The following is a 24,766-nucleotide window of genomic DNA, read 5'->3' as shown; positions in this document are numbered from 1 at the left end:
TGAATCTGCTATACGGAATCTACCGGTACTGGATAATCCATATTATTCTACGGCTACAGTACCACTAGTGGTGGAATCCCCTAGTACTCACACTGCGCGCCACCAAATAATGTTGCGCCAAAGGCGCCACTACCTCTTACGGCGCGCTCCACCTCCCTAGGATTCCACCCATATACCCAGACCTTGACTACCACCGACTACCAGTGCTACTGGACACTCTCGCAACAAGGGGTGGTAACACAATGTCTAAGACCTGGCCTTACTCCAGCCTCACCCAGGCACCCACCAACCTGAAGGAGGCCATTGACTGGGTCCTGAGGGTAACTGGTAGGGATGGTAAAGAGAACAAAGCGGCGGCAAAGCCGGCGCCAGCAGGCACGGACTCTTCACCCCGTAAGTCAATATTACTCCCAGTAGCACACACATGGCTATACAGACTGCCTGTGCTACCTGGCCAAGGCAGTGAAGGACCTACTGTATGACGCCAAGGACCCGGGGTCCCCTGGTCCCAGCCCTGACAGGTACTGGGACGACCTGCTCCTAGACCAGGAGAAGACATTAGTGCTACCAGTGCTCACTGACCTGGGACTACTGAGTACTGGGAGCACTAGTGCTGTCAGTACTACCACTACTTGTGCTGGTGGTACCGAGGTCATAAAGGCGCTGATAGACCAGCTGGCACAGGGACTACAGAAGTGGGTTGGGTGGCAGGAAAAAGGAGATGATTGTTGTCTGAAGGGGACAGATGGGATAGGAAAGAAGTGTGATTGTCCTAGTGGTGTTGGTGCTAGCGGGTGTTGTAGTACTAGTAGTGGTACTCCTTGTCATCAGTGTAGCCAGTGTGGTACCAGTGAGGCTGGCAACAAATGCTACCTCTCGGCCTACTGCAAAAAGAATGGTGTCGCCCTTAGCCCCCCTGAAGGAGAATACTACTGGCCCACCATATCCAGTGACCCCTCTAAGGTCCACCTCCTGGCCCGTATTTTCCTAGGGTCGGTATGTCTCATCTGGAGTGGACTCAGTCAGTTGGGGTTCCTAACAGGAAATGGAAGTAGTAGGTGGAAGGATAGTAAGCTACATGAGGTGGACAAGGGTCTCGGGTCATTCATGGCGGCCATGGGCTACGACCTGGAGAGGTTGAATGGGAGTGGTGGTAAGTACTGCCCAGGGTAGTCATGTGGACTTATGGTGTAGTAGGTAGTGGGAAGAAGGGAGCAGATGTATGGAAATTACTATCGGGAACGGAGCCTAGTGGTGCCAAAGGTATCCAATGGAAAGAATTCGCATCCGTGAAAGGTGCTTCTCAGGGTAAGTCCTACCTCCTCTATAGTACCAATGTACCCTAGGTAGTGTAGCTGAGTACTACAGCAGTATCTATAGTGGAGCAAAAACTGCCCTTACAGGGAAGAATACTGAAGAAATTTGTACAAAGTATCCCCTATTGGTACTACACATCCTGGCCAGTGGGTACTTCAGGGCAGGTAGTGCCGGGGCCAATAAGGTAACTGTGACGGCTTCGCCGGCCACTGAAAAGAAAGAAACACCCTCTCCTAGGAAACCTAGGACTATCCGTGAGATTCTATACTGGCTCAGTGCATTGCCCTATAGTAAGGGATACAAGGCACTGGTAGAGAGGATGGGACAGAAATTCCCGGAGGGTGGGAAATACTCACTGGAAGGAACTAAATCTGGCGGCAAGACAGATCTCCACAAGGACAACATTACCCACTACCTACTGGCCGCCTGTGGCTACTGCCCACTGGTACTCATCGGTATCCAGGGGACCATAGAAAGGGAAGTGAAGCAGACAACACAAGGTGAGTGATATAGACAGTGATATATAAGGGCGCCTTCGGCGCGACAGTGCTCTAGGGGTAGTCATGTGGACTTATGGTGGAGTAGGTAGTGCTCCAGCTGCTGCGGAGAAGAATAAGTGTCCACATCATAAGAAAAACCGTCATAAGAGATGCGACCCTAAAGATATAAAGGAACAAGAAGCAGCTGCACAGGCACAGTCTCCCCAGCAACCGGGAGCTTCCACCGGAAAACCCCTCGGAAAAGGTGAAGTCTGCTATGGCGGGTACCACCTGGAAGTCTCCAAGTTTGGTAAGTAATCACAGTGGTACCCAGTCACACTAACTCTATTTAGGCCCCCTCCATGGGATGTATGCCAATGGGCTCTTTGGCTTCCAGATGGACCTTTCGGCCGCCCAGTGCCTGGACCAACTGAGGGTATATGTCTACCACTGCTTCTACCAGCTCTATTTCCTAAGGAAGCAGTGCACAGTGGGAGTGGATAAAGGAACAGCATTGGGCTGGCAGAGTTGTAGGTATGGTAGTGGAGTCTATTGGGGTAGTGGATATAGTCCGAGTAACTTGTGGAAGTGTAAGACAGATGGTAAGTAATACCATATAGTGACACGCTATAATGGAGAGGCTAGTAATATAATGTAGCAGGTGGAGCTGGTGCTGGAGAGCATACGAAGAAATGTGGATTACAGGATGGTGCCAGTGGGAAAGAAATATCTCCTCTAATGTGCTTTTTGTGTGACGGACTAGGTAAAATTGCATGTCCAAGAACGGTAGCCAGAAGTCTGGAGAGATATCCTCCCATCGAAGAGCACATGAATACCAAGTATGATTTCCCTCCGGGTCATTTGGAGAAGCCACATGGACACTGCCCAGTTCCCATGGGTTGGCAACAAGGTGGTGGTAGGGCTAGCAGTGACACAGAAAACCACTTCAAAGGTACGTCCCACTACTCTCTACAGTGCTACCACTGTACATACCACCACTCTATAGTACCCCTAAGGCACTGTATATACACTAGGGGCACCCCCTGGGCGCCACAGTAACCCTAGCGACTAACAGTGACTCATGGTATGCACAGATTTAACCCAGGGTACCCATAAGACAGAGCAACTTACAGGAGCTCAAGCAGGTACGTCCCACCCTAGTTCTATAAGGGCGCCTTGGGAGTCACATGGACTCATCGTGTAGCAGGTAGTGGTGCCGCTGGCACTTACCCTGCCCACTGCACTGGGAATACACTGTCACTACTCCTGGAGTACCACTGTGACCCAGAGAAGTGCCATGGCACCCTAGTGGTACTACTGAGACTACTGGCCTGTATTACTCCCACGGTGCCACGGACCCTGGGTGACCTCTTTGGGTTCTATTACTATATAGTCTACATTGGGGGAAACCAGGGTGGTGGTGCTGGAGAGCAGGAAGTTAACAAGGCCCTAGGGATATACGAGCAGGAATCTAAATTGCACATGATGTCTATTGGTGGTGATGCAGTGGTAACAGCCCTCGAGACATACGGTGGAGATTGCAAGACAGGCAAGGAAGGTCACCTAAAGTGCCTATATAAATGCACTAACGGTGGCAATACCAAACAGTGCTCTCCATACTTATGTCCCCTCAGTGGCCAGCAGTATGGCCAGTTGAGTCCAGCGATGGCCGGGACCTACCTGTCATGGTTGGTCTATTTGATAGAGGGGTTCAGGACAGGACTGGAGGGGTTGAAAGGGGAGTTCCAGCAGATTAGTTGTAAGGATTCAGAGTGCCACAGAGGTGAGTAGTGTAGACAGTGCTATATAAGGGCGCGCCTATGGAGATAGTGGCGCCTTCGGCGCAACCGTATCATATGGATTCATGGTGTAGTAGGTGCCGGAGGAGTTGGTGGTGGCTGTGATAGCAGCTGCACTAGAGGAACCCATGGAGAGACGTGCAGTGGTGGTACTAATCAGGGAGTCTGTGGATGTACCTCTGTCGTATCATGTACCGGGGTACTGCCGGTGTTGTACAAGTATGGCTTTGGGTATGGTGATGTCAGTACGCTGCACCCTAGTGTAGGTAAGTTGTAGTATAGTAGTATGGATAGTGTAGAGAGAGTGTAGTACCAGTTTTGGTAAAGGTTTCACAAAAGTTTGGTATCACTTTTGCTGAAAGTTATATAAGGGCGCCTTCGGCGCAACAGTGCCCTAGGGGTATTAAATGGTGTTGTAGGTACACATAAGAAGTGCCACGACTTCTTAACGACACTGGGTAATGTAGAAAAAAGCACCGAGTTCACGAAGCTCACCACCTCCATTAACCAGCTCATCTACACCACCAGGCTCCCCTGGATCTTTGTCCTGACGTTAGCCTGGCTAGTAGCGGTGCTCTACCTAGCATTTGGTGCCATATGGCCACTGGACTGGACACATATGAGGTCACATTGTAGGGGATGGTTCAGGAAGGGTAGTCTGAGTCCATGGGAAGTACTGATGGTGGGAAAGAAGAAGGGGAGGGGTATATTGGAGTTCTTTGGTAAGACATAGTGGCAAAGTAGTGGCGCCTTCGGCGCGATAACTAGGGATAATGTGGATATGTTCATCAAAAGTTACATGGAAGTTTAGTATAAAAGTAGTAGCTGTTAGGAATGGTGATGTGGATACGGTTACAGAGTGTTTTCTTAGAGTTACGTAGCACTGTTAGTAAAGGTTTCGTTGTGGTTTAATTAAAATTTTTGTGCTATATTCAGTCAAAGTTAAGTACTGGTTTTGGTAAAAGTTTCACAAAAGTTTGGTGGCACTTTTGCTGAAAGTTCTATAAGGGCGCCTTCGGCGCAACAGTGCCCTAGGGGTAGTAATAGTGTAGTAGGTACACATAAGAAGTGCCACGAGTTCCTGGGAACACTAGACAAGGTACTAACAGGGGATCACCTCAAGAATGGCTCCAAAAAAGGCCTGCACTATGAAATCAACCAACTCATCTACACCACCAGGCTCCCCTGGATATTTGTACTGACCATAGCCTGGCTAGTAGCGGTACTGTATCTAGCCTTTGGAGCCATATGGCCACTGGACTGGACTCATATGAGGTCGCATTGTAGAGGATTGTTCAGGAAGGGTAGTCTGAGTCCATGGGAGATACTGATGGTGGGAAAGAAGAAGGGAAGGGGGATACTAGAGTTTTTTGGTAAGACATAGTGGCAAAGTAGTGGCGCCTTCGGCGCGATAACTAGGGATAATGTAGATATGTTCATCAAAGGTTACATGGAAGTTTAGTATAAAAGTAGTAGCTGTTAGGGATGGTGATGTGGATAAGGTTACAGAGTGTTTTCTTAGAGTTACGTAGCACTGTTAGTAAAGCTTTCGTAATGTATTAATAGCCGCTATGGTAAAACTCCAGTAGCACTGTTAGTAAAGGTTTCGTGGTGATTCTATTAAAATTTTAGTAGTATTTTCAGTAAATGTTTACTATTGGTTTTGGTAAAGGTTTCACAAAAGTTTGGTCGCACTTTTGCTGAAAGTTCTATAAGGGCGCCTTCGGCGCAACAGTGCCCTAGGGGTAGTCATGTGGAGTCATGGTGTAGCAGGTCAGAAGAAGCAATGTCACGAGTTCCTAAAGACACTGAACAAGGTCCTATCAGGTGACCACCTCAAGAATGGGTCCTCATCAGGGCTCCACCACGAAATCAACCAACTCATCTACACCACCAGGCTCCCCTGGATCTTTGTCCTCACGGTAGCGTGGCTAGTGGCAGTGCTCTATCTAGCCGTTGGTGCCATATGGCCACTGGACTGGGCACATATGAGGTCACATTGTAGAGGATGGTTCAGGAAGGGTAGTCTGAGTCCATGGGAAGTACTGATGGTGGGTAAGAAGAAGGGAAGGGGTATACTGGAGTTTTTTGGTAAGACATAGTGGCAAAGTAGTGGCGCCTTCGGCGCGATAACTAGGGATAATGTAGATATGTTCATCAAAGGTTTCATAGGAAAGTAGTAGCAATGTTAGTAAAGATTAAATAGAATTGTGATTGCAGTTTTGGCAAAATTTTGCTAAAAAAGTTCTAAACATTCGGGATGCTGCTATGGATAATGTTACTGGCATTTTTAGGCGGGAAATTCCTGGAAATTCAGTGACTTTATTTATAATAGTTTCATTGAATTCTAGTAGCAATGTTAGCAAAAGTTTCGTAGAGATTTTATTAAAATTTTCTTAGCATTTTCAGTAAATGTTTGGTAATGGTTTCGGTTAAGGTTTGGCATTACTTTTGGTGAAATGTTAGTAGAAAAGTTGCAGGTCTTCGGGTTAGTGCAGAAGGGGATCTATAGGGGTATTAGGTTAGGTACTCCAGATTCGCCAAGTGGTACCCTAGGGGAGTATCATATAGTGCTGCCACGTAGATAAGTTACTAACATTGTACGATGTCATACTGACTCATTCGAGTATACTAGGGACGGCCACGGAATACCACGGCTATGTGACTGCAACGGAGATGGAAATTCGGCATTCATCAGTGCCTAGGGAGTGGCCATCCTTATTGCTTTTTAATTGATTTCTACTACTGGAGACTATTGAAATTAGACAGCGCTCTACCGGAACCCACCTCTATACATGCCTCGCAGCACTTGTATACCACCAGTACACTGTAATAATCTCCTATGAATAACGAAGAATACTTGGCCAATAAATACAACAGTGCCATAGAATAGAGATGTAACATATCACTATATGGAAACCGTCGTAATGATATTGTCATGTCTAGTCTATATCGCTATGCGGTCTGTTGTAGTATCGATATCTGGAATGCATCAACCTGTCGCATTCCACATCAATATCACACCAGTGTCCCTAACAGCAATTATATACTGAAAAGTATTGTAGAGAGCTCTATTCCTGAGAAACGCATGTAATATGCATGGAACCAGTACTCTTCATGGGGGGCAGGACAACAACTATGATTCCAACAGTTAGGAATCTCACTTTCTACTAACTTTACTAAGATGGTAGCCTTCAACATGCTATGGAAAGTCTGTCTGGTGGGGGCATTGGGGTTCTCTGCCACTGTCACTTCTACTGAGGTAGCCCAGGAACAATCCACGCAAGAAGGATTGGACAAAGGAGTCTGCAGCAAGGAAAAGGAACAGGCCACTGAACTTGTAGAAGTACCGGAACCAACTAGAATTGACACCCCCAAACATGCTGATATTGTAAATCCACCCAAGTACTCTGTTGAATGGTATCTGTTACCCAAGCCCCAAAACAGGAGATATCTTCGTGACAAACTGCCATGGCATTTGTATAATGCCGTACCAAGGGACTGTAATGAACCAATAAGTCCTTGGGTGGAAAAAGAAATTAGAGAGTTTTTCTCAGTGTGTTCTGTTGAATGGTATCTGGAATCCAAGCCCATAAACAGAGCCGCTCTACGTTATGCGATACCAAGTTATTTGGCGGAAAAGGTACCACTGGACTGTAATGAACCGATATCTCCAGCAACAGAAAGACGTATTAGGGGTTTTTTCTCATACAGTGAGGAACAGCAGAGGCTGTTGCGTCTATTTTAACATTATTGTTCAATTTCAAAAACAAACATTAGCATAGCTAAATGGAAATACAAATACCCTGATGTCTTACAATAGCTACATCTGCGAGTAATTACAACGATGAATATTTTTCGGCCTATCGCATTCAATAGACTTTGTAGATACCCGTAGTACCCAGTGATATCACTACCCCCAAGTATACACTACCCTGTACATCACCCTCTACACTAGTAGATATCACTACCTCTATTAGGGTATCCACAGTAATAACGACAGGAGTCCTGGAAGTGAATTGGCTAATGCTTGCTAATTGGACTATGTACTGTGATGGTCACAGATCAGTGCCTATCAACTGCCAGTATTACCATTCAACCCCCTATCCAGTGCCCCATCATGGTGTGGCCCTAGCATCCTAAAAACCCCACCAGGGTAACACCAACATAAATAGTGCCCCCACTAAGCACACCTTTGTGCGGGGACAATATGTATAATACTGTGTAGACTAGAGAACGTGTTGCATGTTGTAACAATAATGTTTAGACCTGTAGCGGGACACAGTCTATATCAATTAGGGATACCCACGCAGAGTAGACATCGTGTGGTCACTATGTAGTTACACTATATGGTACTGACTATCCATTTTTTGTTCACTTGGTGTTTCATAGGACATGAATACTCACTGGGGAACGTTTTCATAACATGATACTAACTACCACATTACAGCACTGTTGCGCCTAAGGCGCCACTACTTTGCCACTACCTCCTACCAAAATACTCCACCAGTTCCATTCCTTTGCGCCCCGTCATCACCTTATACCACATACATTGCCACTGGTGTTCTCCACCCCGTAACCAGTGTGACCTCATATGTGTCCAGTCCAATGGCCATATGGCACCAAAGGCAAGGTAGAGTACCGCTACTAGCCAGGCTATGGTCAGTACAAAGATCCAGGGGAGCCGTATGTCGTATTGGAGTTTACCGACCTGGGAGAGGAGGTTGGTGAGGGGGTGGTTGTCCTGGTCCTTCTGATCGGATTCCTTCTTCTTATTGATCACTGCACTGAGACTGTCCAAGAATTGATGGCACTTCTTAGTACTCTTCGTGTCTGTAATACTATAATCTCCCTCGTCCTTTTCCTTCTGCTGGTACCCCTCCAGATTGAATGGGTTACCATAACTGAAGCCATGTCTATACAACACCGGCAGTACCCCGGTACATGATACGATTGAAGAGCAGTTACATTGTGCACTATCCGTCCCACCATGACTCCCCTTCTTACACTTATTGGGGTCACATTGTCCCTTACAGCCACGGCATTCAATCTGTTGGAATGCCTCAGACAGTGACTGTAATCCCCAATGAAGTGCATCTGATAGATAGAGTACCCATGAGAGGTATGTGTTACCGAATGTGGCACTCACTGCTGTATAGAGTTCACCGGTTAGGGGGGAGAGGTATTCTGAGTCCTTGGTCAGTGCCGAGAGGGAAGTAGTGGTGGTACCAGTGCTGGAATATGCAGTGGTAGTAGCAGTGCTGTCACTGCCCTTAATATCTCTTAACGCTTTACCGACACTCTCCCTGTAGTCGTCACCACCCGTTATCTTTTGGATCCACTCTATCTTCTTTACTTCTTCACGTAACCCAGAGGCACACCAGCCGCAAAAGTATTTACTCTTGTTAGCCTCAGAGGACTCACTAGGATTACCTGTGTGCTCACAACTGGTCTCCTCTCCCTTCTGTGGCTTCCCCCTTTCCTTGTTTCCCACACCACCCCTAAAGAACCCGAATACATCACCCAGTACCTGTGGTGTGGTGGCACTGAGGGCTGCTGTAACTCTCACCAATGTATAAACACATGACTGCATCATGTTCTCGTTACTAAAGAAGTAGAGGATGCCATAAAGGCGTTGGCCGGTACAATCACGGATGCTGCCCTCATGGAATTGCCCTCTAAAACCCATTGGCAATGGGCAGCACTGGCCGGAACCACCACAGTGTCGTAGGTGGGATGCTGCAGGAGGGTACTCTGGATTCTCGGTGTCCGGTACCTCTTTACAACTAAAGCCTGGTAACCGATCCTCGAGGAAGGCCTGGAGGGGGGAGGGGACACCAGTGGTAGTGGGTTGGAGGCAGGTCTGACAGACAGTGGGCTTTGGTGGTTGGCCACACTTGTCGCTGTGTTTTGTACATCCAGGGCACTTGGGAGTGTTGCAGATGGAGAGGAGGTCTTCTATGGCTGAGACGAGCGTCGATAATGCATCCAATGTTACCTTCTGTTTTGCTTGATGTTTCTCAACTTCAGTAACTACGTCTGCTGTATAAGTAGCAGAAAAAATGGCATCTTGGAACTCTGTCGTATCTTTCCTTGTTGCTTCCATGATCTGTTGGACTGCGTCCTTCAACAGCTGTAATGCCTTGTGTAGCCCATCGATAGTAGCACTCACTATGTTCTTACATGGATCAATATCACTACTACTACCGGGAAACGCCTTCTTAGCCGTCGTTAGTGCCCCCTTAGCCCCCTCTAGTTCCCCTTTAGCCGCCTCTAGTGCCTCCTGAGTTTTCTTAGCCTCCTCTAGTTTCTCCTTAGCCGCCTCTAGTGTCTTCTTTATCTCCTCTAGTGCCTTCACCTTTTCCTTCACCCCCTCCACTAGTTTCTCCACTACCTCCTGTACTACCTCTATTACCTTCTCTAGTACCCCCTTTAGATCACTCCCATTCACCCCTGATACTTTCTTTACTGCCGCTAGTGCAATATTCACATTACCACCACTCTTTTCCAATTCCTCCTGGGCATTACCCAACTGTACCACCACCTCACCAATCTTTTCCAATAATGTTTTTAGCCCCCCTGCGAGCTTATCACTCTCCTTCACCCCCACTAATCCCTCCTTTACCTTATCAACCCTCTTTTTCCTATCATGTTCCATGGGGTTACACCCCAGGCACATCCAGCTGATCACCCCCTTGGAGACTACCCCATTACCATACCTACACTCACGCCATTTACCTCCTAGAGCAACCTTCACGGCACATTGCTTCCTAAGGAAATAGAGTTGGTAGAATAGAGCCCTAATGTAGTGGACCACCTGGTTGTATGCTTGAATCTTAACTTCTGGGTAGGTGAAGTGGCATTCAGTGTTAGCGTAGAGTGAATGGATAGGTGGTTCTGTAGTCTTGTCAGTGCCTTTAGTACTGTGTAATCCACCCTGGATACCTATGAGGACCAGTGGGCAATACTGAGTCACTGCTTGGAAGTGGGCAAAAAGGTTGTATTCATCAACTGTGATGGGCGCATTACGGCCTTGTTGGTAGAACGAAAGTTGCCTTTTGCCTCCAACATCTGGTGCTTCTTTCTTGAGTCTCTCCTTAGCATAGTCCAGCATATCCTTATATGCCGGACTATAGGGCAGTGCACTGAGCCAGTAGAGGATCTCACGGATGGTCCTAGGAGTGGTACTGGTAGTGGTCTGAGTATTAGTCTTCTTCTGCAATCCAGTAAAGTAGGCACATGATAGAATATACAGCTTGAAGAGGGCACCTTGTTTGTTCTTGTCAATTTTAGTGTCACCAGTGCCCTTAAAGACACTACTATCAAATGCACCCCTGTCTACGGTATGTATATATCCAGCATAGTTCATACCAGCCGGTTGTCTGAATGTATTATCATCATGGTCACTGCCATGGGCAGCATTGTAACTGGTATGCGGGAATCCCAAATATAACATACCCCTAATCCCATCCCATATAATAGCATCCAACCTATTACCAGGACCATGGTTATTCAACATTTCCCTAGGAAACCCTAGGGCCTGTAACCATTGGGATAGTGTACCATCATCCATACCACTACCATCCAAGATGTGATTGTTCCATCGGGGACTACCCTTGTGGTACTTTCCAGTCCAATACATATACGTGAGCCCACTCCAAATGAGACATACTGAGCCTAGTAGGATGCGGGCACAGTGGTGGCGACGTTGGGAGGGGGTCACTGGATAGCCACTGTAAGGAACTTCCTCCAGATTCAACCAAGTGGCCCTGATTCCACCATCAACCCAGCTGGTATTTCGCTTGCGATAAGCTGATAAATAGCTGTCCTCGTCCTTCATTTCCTTATCACAACTACACTTGGCATCCTTACATCCACACCCCTTTCCCTTACAATAACACTTGCAGCATTTGCCCTTTTTATAGCACTGGCAGCTCTCAGCAGTACAGGTGCTGCTGCCACCAGTATTACAGCTACACCTATGAGCACTATCACCACTATCACTACACCTTGTACACTTCCTGCCCAGCGGTGTTCCTTCGTTGTCCGCATTGGTCACATTCCATTTCATACACCCACAATCACCACACTTATTCTCATGCTTTACATCCTGTAGATACTCGCAGCCAGTCTTTTCGCCGTGTTCATTGCTACTACCACCACCCTTGCACTTCTCACTGTCACCACTGCCCCAACACTTATCTATCTTACTCCACCCAACGAGTGCACTGAGTACCTGTGCCAACTGATCCATGTAGGTCCGGACCACTGCAGTGCCACCTAGTCCCTGGACTAGAGAGAATAGTCCATTAAGGCACTCTGTGACTCTCTTTTTGGGGGGGCCACCTTTACCACTGCCATTGGAATCACCTTGATAGCCTATAGGACACCATGAGGTACTGTATACCAGTAGTGGTACTAGATAGTACTACTTCTAGTACTGGTTACTTACCATGGTACTGTAGTTCTACTGACTGCAGGAGGTCAGTCACTGCCGCCGCCAGGCCACATATACATTCTGTATCAAAGTAAGTTCTATAGTACTGGGCGCGCCACTGTAATGGACAGTGTCAGGTAACATCTCCACGGGCGCGCATACTATCTATGTGTCTACAGTAACGTACCTCCATTGTTATTGTTACCATCCTTACCAGTTACCCTCAGGACCCAGTCAATGGCCTCCTTCAGGTTGGTGGGAGCGTCGGTTAGTGACGCCTTCGGCGTGAAAGCGTTTTTCAGGGCCATTATCAGTGCCTTTAGAAGTACTCAAGAGTACTCACAGTGGTGAGGCAGTGGTCTGGCTATCGGGGTGGAATCCTACATATACTGAGCGCGCCCGTAGATTGGTGGCGCGCATACTATTCTATGGGATTCCACCAGGTACTGCCTTGGTGGTTGTGCTATTGTTATAGTGGAATCCCCTAGGACACTGTCGCGCCGAAGGCGCCACTGTATTATATAGGATTCCACCCCGATACATTGACCTTGACTACCACTGACTCTCACTGGACACTCTCGAAACAAGGGGTGGTAACATAATGGCAGCACAGGCCTGGACCCCTTACAACAGCCTCACCCAGGCTCCCACCAACCTGAAGGAGGCCATTGACTGGGTCCTGAGGGTTACTGGTAGGGATGGTAAAAGCAACAAGGCGGCACAGCCGCCACCAAGCACTAGTAATGGCCCTCGTAAGTCAATATTACTCACAGTAGCACCTACATTGCTATACAGATTGCTTGTGCTACTTGGCCAAGGCAGTGAAGGACCTACTGTATGATGCCAGGTCCCCGGAGTACCCTGGTCCCAGCACTGGGAGGAACTGGAATGACATACTCCTAGACCAGGAACAGTCCATAGTAAAGCCAGTGCTCACTGACCTGGGACTCCTTAGTGATAGCACTAGTGCTGCCAGTACTACCACTACCTGTGCTGGTGGTACCGAGGTCATAAAGGCACTGATAGACCAGTTGGCACAGGGACTACAGAAGTGGGTTGGGTGGCAGAAAGGCAAGGAAGTCTGTTGTCTAGATACGGAAACTGGGATAGGAGGGAAGTGTACATGTCCTGGTGGTGGTGCTGGCGGTTGTTGTACCGGTTCTAGTGGTACTTGTACCTGTGCCTCTGCGAACAATTGCTATAAGTCAGCCTACAACAAGGACTCGGCCTTATGGACGAACATAGTCAATGGTACCACTGGTAAGTACCCACTGGTAGTCATGTGGACTAATTGTGTAGTAGGTGTCGGAGGATCCGGATCGGCTGGTAGTGCAGTTACTGTCAACCCAGTGAAGGCCGCCCAGGGTACGTAATTGTAGCAGTACTACCAACAGTACTACAGAGGTCCACCTCCTGGCCCGTATTTTCCTAGGGTCAGTATGCCTCATCTGGAGTGGACTCAGTCAGTTGGGGTTCCTAACGGGTGGTGGCAAGAGGTGGAGCCAGGATGGAAAGCTACACGAGGTCGATAAGGGTCTCGGCTCATTCATGGCGGCCATGGGCTATGACCTGGATAGGTTGAATCAGGAGAAGGGAGGTGAGTAACCAGTGGTGGTCATGTGGACTTATGGTGTGGTAGGTAATAATAATGGAGAGTTTGTGCAAACGTTGTTGACTGGAGGGAAGGATAAGGGAGTACCGTGGCAGGAATTCAAGAATGGTCCTCCTCAGGGTAAGTCCACCTCCTCTGTAGTACCAATGTGACCCAGATAGTGTAGCTGAGTACTACAGCAGTATTTATAGTGGAGCACTGGGTGCTGCCAAAGGCAGTACTGAAGACATCTGTACTAAGTACCCCCTATTGGTACTCCACATCCTTGCCAGTGGGTACTTCAGGGCAGGTAGTGCCGGGGCGAAGGGAGTGATTACGCCGCCGAAGGCGGCTACTAAGAAAGATGAAACTCCCTCTTCCAGGAAACCCCGTACTATCCGGGAAATCCTATACTGGCTAAGTGCATTGCCCTATAGTGAGAAGTACAAGGCACTGGTAGAGAGGATGGATGGCAAGATGAAGGGTATATTACCTAAGGAACAGCAGGATAAGGGAGAATTAAAGCTTCATAGTGAAAGTACTAATGCCAGTACCACTCTCTTGCAGAAGGACAAGATTACCCACTACCTACTGGCCGCCTGTGGCTACTGCCCATTGGTACTCATCGGTATCCAGGGGACCATAGAGAAGGAGGTGGACAAGGCACAGGCACCACCAGGTGAGTACCCTTCTAGTGCTATATAAAAGGGCGCCAGGGGCGCAACAGTGCCCTAGGGGTAGTCATGTGGACTAATGGTGTAGTAGGTCCTCCAGCTGCGGGGAGTGCTGGTGCCGGAAGTGGTACTGATAACAAGTGCACCAATTATGGCAAAAAGCAAGAAGATAAAACGGATTGCAACAAGAAGGACCTTGCCGAGAAAGGTCAAGTCTGCTACGGCGGGTACCACCTGGAAGTGTCCCAGTTTGGTAAGTACTCACAGTGGTACCCACCACTACTAGTCACTAACACTCTGCAGGCCCCCTCCATGGGATGTATGCCAATGGGCTCTTTGGCTTTGACATGGACCTTTCGGCCGCCCAGTGCCTGGACCAACTGAGGGTATATGTATACCACTGCTTCTACCAGCTCTATTTCCTGAGGAAGCAATGCACAGTGGGAGTGGAAAGTGGAGTAGGAGCAGGAGGGAACACTGTGCTGGGCTGGCAGAGTTGTAGGTATGGTAGTGGACTTGTTGGCGCCGGGAAAGAGAACTGGATTTGTCAAAAATCAAGTAAGTATTGCAGACATTGTTCTATAGTATTCACCATATGGTTTTCATCTGAAATAATGATGTAGCAGGTACCAGTAATGGGAAATGCAAATGTTATAGTGGTAAAAAATCGCCACTCATGTTATTCCTTTGTGATTCAGTTGAACATATGCATTGTGGATTGACAAAGGGCAAGGGTGTGAATGATTATCCCGAAATTGATGACCACATTGAAGCCAAGGATACTATTCAACCTCCACACTTTGGCAAACCACCCATGCACTGTCCAGTTCCGATGGGATGGCAAGCAGAGAGTACTGGTAGTAGCACTAGCGGTGGCCAAAACAGGGAGAACCACTTCAAAGGTACGTCCCAGCACTTCGTAGTACCCCTAAGGCACTGTATATATACACTAGGGGCACCCCCTGGGCGCCACAGTAACTAATAATGACTCATGCTGTGCACAGATTTAAATACTGGAAGCCACAAACAGGAATCACTGTCACAACCAGGTACGTCCCACCCTAGTATATCAGGACCCCTTGGTAGTCACATGGACTCATCGTGTAGTAGGTAGTCCTGGCACATATCCTGCCCACTGCACTGGGAATACACTGTCACATCTCCTGGAGTACTACTGTGACCCCGAAAAGTGCCAGAGTGGCTCCCTAGTGGTATTACTGAGACTACTGGCTTGTATCACTCCCACGGTGCCACGGACTCTGGGTGACCTCTTTGGGTTCTATTACTATATAGTCTATATTGGGGGAAACCAGGGTGGTGGTGCTGCAGAGGGAGTGTATGCTAGGTTGAAAGGAAAAGAGGAGGAATCTAAACTGTACATGCTTTCCATTGGTAGTGACGGAGTTGTCGAGGCACTCAAGAAATACGGTGAAAATTGCAGTGGAGGCACTGCTGGCAACCTTAAGTGTCTATATAGCGATGGCAAAAACAACTGTACTCCATTCCTTTCCCCTCTTAGTGGCCAGCAGTATGGCCAGTTGAGTCCCTTGATGGCTGGGACCTACCTGTCATGGTTGGTCTATTTGATAGAGGGGTTCAGGACAGGACTGGAGGGGTTGAAAGGGGAGTTCCAGCAGATTAGTTGTAAGGATTCAGAGTGCCACAGAGGTGAGTAGTGTAGACAGTGCTATATAAGGGCGCGCCTATGGAGATAGTGGCGCCTTCGGCGCAACCGTATCATATGGATTAATGGTGTAGTAGGTCCGGGAGGAGGTGGATGTAGCGATGGTAATGGATGCCGACAAGGAACACATGGTACTAAGTGCACTGGTGGTGGCGGCGGAGTCTGTCAGTGTGCCTCTGTCGTATCATGTACCGGGGTACTACCGGTGTTGTACAGGTATGGCTTTGGGTATGGTGATGTAAAGGAGTTGCACAAGGATAAAGGTGAGTTGTAGTATAGTAGTATGGATAGTGTAGAGAGAATGTAGCTGTAGTTTTGGTAAAGGTTTCACAAAAGTTTGGTACCACTTTTGCCGAAAGTTCTATAAGGGCGCCTTCGGCGCAACTGTGCCCTAGGGGTAGTAATAGTGTAGTAGGTGGTGGTACGCAGAACAAGAAGTGCCACGACTTCCTAACGACACTGAACAAGGTCCTAGAGGGTACTAATCTCACGACTAGCTCCCAAAAGGGGCTCCACCACGAAATAAACCAACTAATCTACACCACCAGGCTCCCCTGGATCTTTGTACTGACCTTAGCCTGGCTAGTGGCGGTGCTGTACCTAGCATTTGGAGCCATATGGCCACTGGACTGGACACATATGAGGTCGCATTGTAGGGGATGGTTCAGGGAGGGAAGTCTGAGTCCATGGGAGATCTTGATGGTTGGTAAGAAGAAGGGAAGGGGGATATTGGAGTTCTTTGGTAGGACGTAGTGGCAAAGTAGTGGCGCCTTCGGCGCGATAACTAGGGATAATGTAGATATGTTCATCAAAGGTTACATGGAAGTTTAGTATAAAAGTAGTAGCTGTTAGGGATGGTGATGTGGATAAGGTTACAGAGTGTTTTCTTAGAGTTACGTAGCACTGTTAGTAATGGTTTAGTAGTGATTTTAATAAAATTTTGTCGTATATTCAGTCAAAGTTAAGTACTGGTTTTGGTAAAAGTTTCACAAAAGTTTGGTGGCACTTTTGCTGAAAGTTCTATAAGGGCGCCTTCGGCGCAACAGTGCCCTAGGGGTAGTAATAGTGTAGTAGGTACACATAAGAAGTGCCACGAGTTCCTGGGAACACTAGACAAGGTACTAACAGGGGATCACCTCAAGAATGGCTCCAAAAAAGGCCTGCACTATGAAATCAACCAACTCATCTACACCACCAGGCTCCCCTGGATATTTGTACTGACCATAGCCTGGCTAGTAGCGGTACTGTATCTAGCCTTTGGAGCCATATGGCCACTGGACTGGACTCATATGAGGTCGCATTGTAGAGGATTGTTCAGGAAGGGTAGTCTGAGTCCATGGGAGATACTGATGGTGGGAAAGAAGAAGGGAAGGGGGATACTAGAGTTTTTTGGTAAGACATAGTGGCAAAGTAGTGGCGCCTTCGGCGCGATAACTAGGGATAATGTAGATATGTTCATCAAAGGTTACATGGAAGTTTAGTATAAAAGTAGTAGCTGTTAGGGATGGTGATGTGGATAAGGTTACAGAGTGTTTTCTTAGAGTTACGTAGCACTGTTAGTAAAGCTTTCGTAATGTATTAATAGCCGCTATGGTAAAACTCCAGTAGCACTGTTAGTAAAGGTTTCGTGGTGATTCTATTAAAATTTTAGTAGTATTTTCAGTAAATGTTTACTATTGGTTTTGGTAAAGGTTTCACAAAAGTTTGGTCGCACTTTTGCTGAAAGTTCTATAAGGGCGCCTTCGGCGCAACAGTGCCCTAGGGGTAGTCATGTGGAGTCATGGTGTAGCAGGTCAGAAGAAGCAATGTCACGAGTTCCTAAAGACACTGAACAAGGTCCTATCAGGTGACCACCTCAAGAATGGCTCCTCATCAGGGCTCCACCATGAAATTAATAAGCTCATCTACACCACCAGGCTCCCCTGGATATTTGTTCTCACGGTAGCGTGGCTAGTAGCGGTACTCTATCTTGCATTTGGTGCCATATGGCCACTGGACTGGACACATATGAGGTCGCATTGTAGGGGATGGTTCAGGAAGGGTAGTCTGAGTCCATGGGAGGTACTGATGGTGGGTAAGAAGAAGGGAAGGGGGATACTAGAGTTTTTTGGTAGAAAGTAGTGGCGCCTTCGGCGCAACGGTGCCTCTAGGGGTAGTCACATACAATACCCGTAGTGAGATTGGAGCATCAAATTTTGTTGATGTTTAGTTATAACTTTAGAAAAAGTTTAGTATAAAAGTAGTGGCAGTTTTGGCAAGGGTTTCACAGAAAAGTAGTAGCTTTTAGGGGTATTAAGTGGATATCATTACAGAGTATTTTCATAGGGTTAGACGGTAGTGATACTAGGTATACACAGGGTTACCGGTAGTGATACTAGGTATACACAGGGTTAGACGGTATTGTAGAATTTTAGCGGCATCTGAGGAACATTTTAGTAACCACTCTAGAAAAAGCCTAGTGATACCTGTAGTATATAGTGGTGATTCATGAGAAGGTCGACTATCTTTTTGGTGGGTTTTCAACAGCAGGTACACGTAAAACTGGCTATCCCTTGGGTGGGTTTTCAACAGCAGGTACACGTAAAACTGGCTATCCCTTGGGTGGGTTTTCAACAGCAGGTACACGTAAACCTGGCTATCCCTTGGGTGGGTTTTCAACAGCAGGTACACGTAAACCTGGCTACCTTTTGGGTGGGTTTTCAACAGCAGGTACACGTAAAACTGGCTATCCCTTGGGTGGGTTTTCAACAGTAGGGAAACGTAAAACTGGCTAACGTTTTTGTATATAGTAGTACAAGGTTACATGAAAAGTTCATAAAAGTTTGGTGCCAATGTTGACAAAACTTTGGTAGAAATGTAGGGGCTATTCGGGGTAGGCTAAAGGAAACATAGTTAGTCAATGCTGTCACCTGGCTCTAGTGACGTTTACACATTGGTAGTCAATGCTGTGACCTGGCTCTAGTGATGTTTACACATAGTTGCCATGCTGTGACCTGGCTCTAGTGATGTTTACACATAGTTGCCGATGCTGTGACCTGGCTCTAGTGATGTTTACACATTGGTAGTCAATGCTGTGACCTGGCTCTAGTGACGTTTACACATTGGTAGTCAATGCTGTGACCTGGCTCTAGTGACGTTTACACATTGGTAGTCAATGCTGTGACCTGGCTCTAGTGACGTTTACACATTGGTAGTTCAGCGTTTACACATTGGTAGTCAATGCTGTCACCTGGCTCTAGTGACGTTTACACATTGGTAGTCAATGCTGTGACCTGGCTCTAGTGATGTTTACACATAGTTAGTCAATGCTGTCACCTGGCTCTAGTGACGTTTACACATTGGTAGTCAATGCTGTGACCTGGCTCTAGCGACGTTTACACATTGGTAGTTCAACGTTTACACATTGGTAGTCAATGCTGTGACCTGGCTCTAGTGACGTTTACACATTGGTAGTTCAGCGTTTACACATTGGTAGTCAATGCTGTGACCTGGCTCTAGTGACGTTTACACATTGGTAGTGTAATTCTTTAGTTCCATTTTCAGTAAAACTTTGGTACTACTTTTGATAGGGTTTTCCAAAAAGTCCGGTTAGGGTTTGTTGATACTTTTTATTGAATGTTTGAAGGTGTTCGGGGTTCTCTTCAGGCTAGTGATTTCAAACAGTGGTTTTGTGAAGTATATTTTGGGTTTATGTAATTTGCTGTAAATGAGTTTTCTCGTGTAATTATTTGGAGTAATGCAGTATGTTTATTAAATATTCCATGAAAGATTAGCCTTATTGTGGCTAAATGTTTTGTACCATAGTTTGACAGTAGTTGCAGCAGAGGTTTTGTGGAGAAGTCGGTGTTTTTCAAGTGTTGATAGTGTGCACATTACCTGTGGAATCTTAACAGTGTTATCGACGCAGCTTATATGCGGCATTCAGTGGGGAGATATATTGGTCGCATATAGAGTATTTCTGTAACATTGGTACTTCACTAGTCTACATCGCCATCCTCTACGTTGTTACAACTGTGTAGGCTAGTGACTCTCTAGTTCCATGGATACAGCTACCATCTGGGCTTCCTGGTGTAGCCTCATGTAGTGGACAGCTTTAGTCACTGTATAGACACTACGTGTCACATCAAATGCCACTAGGGTGATATATGCCTCAGAAAAAATCTTACAAAGATGGATCAGCTGTCAGCGGCATAATATACCCACATCACCGAACACCTTCAAACATTCAATAAAAAGTACTATTAAAGATAATCAAACCTTTAAGAAAACCACTATTAAACCTTTAAGAAAACCACTATTAAACCTTAAAGAAAACCATATCAATCCCTAAAGAAATCACTATCAATCCCTAAAGAAATCACTATCAATCCCTAAAGAAATCACTATCAATCTTTTAAGAAAACCCTATCAAACCCTAAAGAAAACCCTATCAAACCCTAAAGAAATCACTATCAACCCTTTAAGAAATCACTATCAAACCCTTCAAGAAACCACTATCAATCCTTAAAGAAATCAATATCAACCCTTAAAGAAATCAATATCAATCCCTAAAAAAATCACTATCCATCCCTAAAGAAATCACTATCAATCCCTAAAAAAATCACTATTAAATCCATAAAGAAAACCATATCAAATCCCTTAAGAAAACCCTATCAACCCTTAAAGAAATCAATATCAATCCTTCAAGAAATCACTATTAAATCCATAAAGAAAACCATATCAAACCCTAAAGAAATCAATATCAATCCCTTTAAGAAATCACTATCAACCCTTAAAGAAATCACTATTAAAAGTAGTACCAATGTTTTACTGCACATACAACTATGCATTGGCAGTAACTATCTGAAGACGTGTAACTTGTATGCCTCATAAAATTGCTACTCTTATCACTAAAATAGTGGTGAATGAGTGCTACTATTATGACTAGTTGTCTGTAATGCTAGGTAACGCGTGTTGGCTACTTGGTGTATTGCATGACTTTTTACTGTATTTATTTACAATCTCTAACACTACGTCGCCACTACTTCCTACCAAAATACTCTATCAATGCCATTCCCTTCCGTCCCGTCATCACCTTATACCACATACATTGCCACTGGTGTTCACCACCCCGTAACCAATGTGACCTCATATGTGTCCAGTCCAGTGGCCATATGGCACCAAAAGCGAGATAGAGTACCGCTACTAGCCAGGCTACCGTGAGAACAAAGATCCACGGGAGCCGTATGTCGTATTGGAGTTGGCCGACCTGGGAGAGGAGGTTGCTGAGGGGATGGTCCTGGTCCTGCTTGTTCTTGTCAATCACTGCACTGAGACTCTCTAAGAATTGATGACACAGCTTCTTCCCCTTCGTATCCTCTGTAATACTATAATCCCCCTCCGTCTCTCCATCCTTCTGTTCATACCCCTCCAGATTGAATGGGTTACCGTAGCTGAAGCCATGTCTATACAGTACTGGCAGTACCCCGGTACATGATACGATTGAGGAGCAGTTACATTGTGCACTACCCTGTCCATGGGCTCCCTTCTTGCACTTATTGGGGTCACAGTTTCCCTTACAGCCACGGCACTCAATCTGTTGGAATTCACTAGCCAGCGACTGTAGTCCCTAATGAAGTGCATCTGATAGATACAATACCCATGAGAGGTATGTTCTACCGAATGTGGCACTCACTGCGGTGTACAGTTCACCGGTTAGGGGGGAGAGGTACTGGCAGTTCTTAGTGAGTCGTGATAGGGATGTATTGGCAGTAGCAGTGCTGGAATATGTAGTGGTACTACTGCCCTTCTCGCCCTTAATATCTATTAGCGCTTTACCGACACTCCCTCTGTACTTCCCTCCTTTATCACTGTTTCCTCCCTTTGGAATCCACTCTATCTTCTTTACTTCTTCACGTAACCCAGAGGCACACCAGCCGCAATAGTAGTTTTCTTTGTTCTTCTCAGAAGTGTCACTTGGATCTCCTTGGTGCTCACAGTTCTTTTCATCTCCCTTCTGTGGCTTTCCCTTTAATGGATTTCCTACACCTCCCCTAAAGAACCCGAATACATCACCCAGTACCTGTGGTGTGGTGGCACTGAGGGCTGCTGTAACTCTCACTAGTGTATAAACACAAGACTGCATCATGTCACCGTTACTAAAGAAGTAGAGGATACCATAAAGGCGTTGGCCGATATGGGTGATTCCTTCCTGGAAGTTATTTCTAAAACCCATTGGCACTGGGCAGCACTGACCTGAGCCATTACAGTGTTCTACGTGGGATGCAGCCAGTGGGTAGTCTGGAGTGTCATTGTCATCGCTTCGCACTACGTCACAACTAAATCCTGGTAGTCTGTCTTCAAGGAATGCCTGGAGGGGTGATGGTGTGCCGTCCATGTATTGTTGGTGGCAGGTCTTACAGATAGTCTGCTTTCCCTCCTTGCCGCACTTGTTGGAGTGTGAGTTGCATCCCTGGCACTTGGGAGAGGTGCAGATGGAGGTGAGTTTGCTTGTGGCATCTAACAGTGCCTCTTTGTGTCCGTCGAGCCTTGTCGATGTATCCTTTAATAGAAGCAATGCTTCCAATACCTTTTGTAACCCATGATGAGCAGCATTAAGCTTGTTCTTCTTATCACCATCTTTCTGCACCATTTCCTTAGCCTCCTGTAGTGCCTTCTTAGCCTTACTTACTGCCTGTGATGTCTGCCCATCATCCTTCACCACCCTTTCTAGTTCCGTCACCTTCTCTTCCACTACCGTTAGTACCTTCCCTAGTACATCCTTTAGATCACTTCCATTATTCACCCCTGATACTTTCTTTAGTGCCGCTACTGCCACCTTATCATTATTAATATCCTTTTCCAATACCTCCTGGGCATTACCCAATTGTACCACTACATCACCAATCTTCTCTAAAACTGCCTTTACCTTTTCTGCATCTCCCTTCACCCCATCCAATGTCTTCTTCAACTCCTTTACCCTACATTTCCTATCATGTTCCATGGGGTCACACCCCAGGCACACCCAGCTAACCACATCCTTCCCAAGCACTCCACTACCATACCTACACTCACGCCATTTGCCTCCACAAGTCACTTTAACTGCACATTGCTTCCTAAGAAAGTACAACTGGTAGAACAGAGCCCTAATGTAGTGGACCACCTGGTTGTATGCTTGGATGGACACTGTGGGATAGGTGAAATTACACTCCGTGTTGGCATATAAAGAGTGAATGGCAGGTTCTCTAGTCCTGTCACTGCCTTTAGGACTGTGTATTCCACCTTGGATACCTATGAGCACCAGTGGGCAGTACTGAGTCACTGCTTGGAAGTGAGCAAACAGGTTGTATTCATGTACTGTAATAGGATGCCAACGGCCTGTTTGGTGGAATTTGAGTTGTGTCTCTCCATTGGTAGAGTCAGTGTCTCCGGGTTTCTTGAGTACCTTTTCGAGTTCCTTCTTACCATGTTCCAGTATCTGCTTATAGGCCTGACTATAGGGCAATGCACTAAGCCAGTAGAGGATCTCACGGATGGTCTTGGGATTCCTAGGGGTACTGTGAGTAGTCCTTTTCTGAAATCCAGTGAAGTAGGCGCATGATAGAATGTATAGCTTGAAAAGGGCGCCTTGTTTGTGTTGGTCAATGTCACTAGTACTAGAGCTGCCATTCTTGAAGACAATAGCTTGTTCATTGAATGAATCCCTATGTGCAGTATGCACAAATCCAGGATAGTTCATACCAGCTGGTTGTCTGGCTGTATTATCATTAGTGTCACTGACACCATAACCAAGGCCACTAGGCTCCAGGAATCCCAAGAAAAGCATATCCCTAAACCCATCCCATATAACAGCATCCAATCTATTTCCAGGACCGCTGTCATTCAACATATCTTTAGGAAATCCTAAGGCCTGTAGCCATTGGGATAGTGTACCATCATCTAGACCACTACCGTCCAGGATGTGGTTGTTCCAGTAAGGACTACCCTTGGCCCACTTGCCCGTCCAATGCATATAGGTAAGTCCACTCCAGATGAGACATACTGACCCTAGTAATATCTGGGCACATTGGTGACGGCGTTGGGAGGGGGTCAAACCATCCTTTATCTCAGTTCCACTGGTAGTGCCTCCAGTTGTAATCAGTTCGTTCCATTTTGGTTTATGTTCGTACAGTCCGCCACCATCAACCCAGCTCCTTAGTGATCCTACATATGCTGATATATAGCGTTTTGCGCTATAGTTATCACGACAAATGATTTCCTCCTCTTTGACACATCTACACTTATCACTACACGTCCCACACTTATCCTTACAACAACACTTGCAGCATTTGCCTTCCTTAGCGCATTGACACTCCTTGTCAGCTCCCTGACAGCCACCACCAGGATTACAATTACAATCCTTCTTCGCCTCCTCACTACTCTTACACTTTGTACACCCCCTGCCCAGGTGGTGTCCTTTACTGTGATCACCCGGGTTGGGCACTTCCCATTTCATACACCCACAATCACCACACTTATTCTCATGTTTTACATCCTGTAGATACGTGCACTCCGGTTTAGTGCCATGATGTTCCTTATTACTATTATTCTTGCACTCGCCACTGCCCTTATAACACTTATCTATCTTACTCCACCCAACTAGTGCACTGAGTACCTGTGCCAGTTGGTCTATATAGGTCCGGACCACAAGGGTACCACTATGGCACTGCTAGATCGCTACCCTGAACATCTGGCACTACTACACTAAACTTGTACCAAAAGTGCCCATCAACTTTTATGAATCTTTTGCTAAAAGTGTCACTAACAG

General features: G+C 46.6%; 5 protein-coding genes across 5 annotated transcripts; 3 read left to right on the top strand and 2 right to left on the bottom strand.

Moving 5' to 3' along the window:
• The first annotated feature begins 52 nt into the window (after positions 1-52).
• On the top strand, positions 53-5,787 carry BBOV_I005160 (variant erythrocyte surface antigen-1 beta subunit). Its single transcript, XM_051767182.1, has 13 exons — positions 53-393; positions 437-1,153; positions 1,198-1,308; positions 1,347-1,817; positions 1,903-2,106; positions 2,150-2,398; positions 2,455-2,748; positions 2,891-2,941; positions 3,001-3,579; positions 3,673-3,861; positions 4,015-4,317; positions 4,651-4,968; positions 5,369-5,787. The coding sequence occupies exons 1-13, from the start codon at positions 243-245 to the stop codon at positions 5,695-5,697; spliced, it is 3,966 nt and encodes a 1,321-aa protein (XP_051623019.1). The 5' UTR covers positions 53-242; the 3' UTR covers positions 5,698-5,787.
• A 982-nt stretch (positions 5,788-6,769) lies between these two features.
• Positions 6,770-7,358, top strand: BBOV_I005150 (SmORF protein). Its single transcript, XM_001609114.2, has one exon. It carries the CDS (start codon positions 6,780-6,782, stop codon positions 7,341-7,343), a length of 564 nt encoding a protein of 187 aa, XP_001609164.1. The 5' UTR covers positions 6,770-6,779; the 3' UTR covers positions 7,344-7,358.
• Positions 7,359-8,052: 694 nt separating this feature from the next.
• Positions 8,053-12,375, bottom strand: BBOV_I005140 (variant erythrocyte surface antigen-1 alpha subunit). Its single transcript, XM_051767463.1, has 3 exons — positions 12,220-12,375; positions 12,048-12,113; positions 8,053-12,013 (listed from the first exon to the last, which is right to left on the bottom strand). The coding sequence occupies exons 1-3, from the start codon at positions 12,338-12,340 to the stop codon at positions 8,079-8,081; spliced, it is 4,122 nt and encodes a 1,373-aa protein (XP_051623018.1). The 5' UTR covers positions 12,341-12,375; the 3' UTR covers positions 8,053-8,078.
• Positions 12,376-12,626: 251 nt separating this feature from the next.
• Positions 12,627-18,816, top strand: BBOV_I005120 (variant erythrocyte surface antigen-1 beta subunit). Its single transcript, XM_051767298.1, has 16 exons — positions 12,627-12,784; positions 12,828-13,292; positions 13,335-13,397; positions 13,435-13,629; positions 13,672-13,764; positions 13,802-14,302; positions 14,389-14,550; positions 14,601-14,855; positions 14,924-15,199; positions 15,302-15,346; positions 15,408-15,965; positions 16,059-16,244; positions 16,397-16,723; positions 17,056-17,373; positions 17,774-18,091; positions 18,460-18,816. The coding sequence occupies exons 1-16, from the start codon at positions 12,634-12,636 to the stop codon at positions 18,753-18,755; spliced, it is 4,209 nt and encodes a 1,402-aa protein (XP_051623017.1). The 5' UTR covers positions 12,627-12,633; the 3' UTR covers positions 18,756-18,816.
• A 2,150-nt stretch (positions 18,817-20,966) lies between these two features.
• On the bottom strand, positions 20,967-24,507 carry BBOV_I005110 (variant erythrocyte surface antigen-1 alpha subunit). The gene is made up of 2 exons (XM_001609110.2): positions 21,620-24,507; positions 20,967-21,589 (listed from the first exon to the last, which is right to left on the bottom strand). The coding sequence occupies exons 1-2, from the start codon at positions 24,452-24,454 to the stop codon at positions 21,002-21,004; spliced, it is 3,423 nt and encodes a 1,140-aa protein (XP_001609160.1). The 5' UTR covers positions 24,455-24,507; the 3' UTR covers positions 20,967-21,001.
• Positions 24,508-24,766: the final 259 nt, after the last annotated feature.

The sequence above is a fragment of the Babesia bovis genome, chromosome 1 (genome assembly GCF_000165395.2).
Source record: "Babesia bovis T2Bo chromosome 1, whole genome shotgun sequence".
NCBI classification, from domain to species: domain Eukaryota; phylum Apicomplexa; class Aconoidasida; order Piroplasmida; family Babesiidae; genus Babesia; species Babesia bovis.
The sequence above is the reverse complement of the archived record's forward strand: the minus strand, read 5'-3'. Positions and strand labels throughout refer to the sequence as shown.

Excerpts from the sequence above, each read along its gene's own strand:
- BBOV_I005120 (XM_051767298.1), top strand. The coding sequence starts at position 12,634 with ATGGCAGCACAGGCCTGGACCCCTTACAACAGCCTCACCCAGGCTCCC. Across the intron at positions 13,293-13,334 it reads CATAGTCAATGGTACCACTG|GTGTCGGAGGATCCGGATCG; the intron begins GTAAGTACCCAC and ends ATTGTGTAGTAG. Across the intron at positions 13,398-13,434 it reads CCCAGTGAAGGCCGCCCAGG|AGGTCCACCTCCTGGCCCGT; the intron begins GTACGTAATTGT and ends ACAGTACTACAG.
- BBOV_I005150 (XM_001609114.2), top strand. The coding sequence starts at position 6,780 with ATGGTAGCCTTCAACATGCTATGGAAAGTCTGTCTGGTGGGGGCATTG.
- BBOV_I005160 (XM_051767182.1), top strand. The coding sequence starts at position 243 with ATGTCTAAGACCTGGCCTTACTCCAGCCTCACCCAGGCACCCACCAAC. Across the intron at positions 1,818-1,902 it reads AGTGAAGCAGACAACACAAG|GTAGTGCTCCAGCTGCTGCG; the intron begins GTGAGTGATATA and ends ATGGTGGAGTAG. Across the intron at positions 3,862-4,014 it reads TACGCTGCACCCTAGTGTAG|GTACACATAAGAAGTGCCAC; the intron begins GTAAGTTGTAGT and ends ATGGTGTTGTAG.
- BBOV_I005140 (XM_051767463.1), bottom strand. The coding sequence starts at position 12,340 with ATGGCCCTGAAAAACGCTTTCACGCCGAAGGCGTCACTAACCGACGCT. Across the intron at positions 12,114-12,219 it reads TGGTAACAATAACAATGGAG|AATGTATATGTGGCCTGGCG; the intron begins GTACGTTACTGT and ends ACTTTGATACAG. Across the intron at positions 12,014-12,047 it reads AGTAGAACTACAGTACCATG|TACCACTACTGGTATACAGT; the intron begins GTAAGTAACCAG and ends AGTACTATCTAG.
- BBOV_I005110 (XM_001609110.2), bottom strand. The coding sequence starts at position 24,454 with ATGAAATGGGAAGTGCCCAACCCGGGTGATCACAGTAAAGGACACCAC. Across the intron at positions 21,590-21,619 it reads GTAGAACATACCTCTCATGG|GGACTACAGTCGCTGGCTAG; the intron begins GTATTGTATCTA and ends GCACTTCATTAG.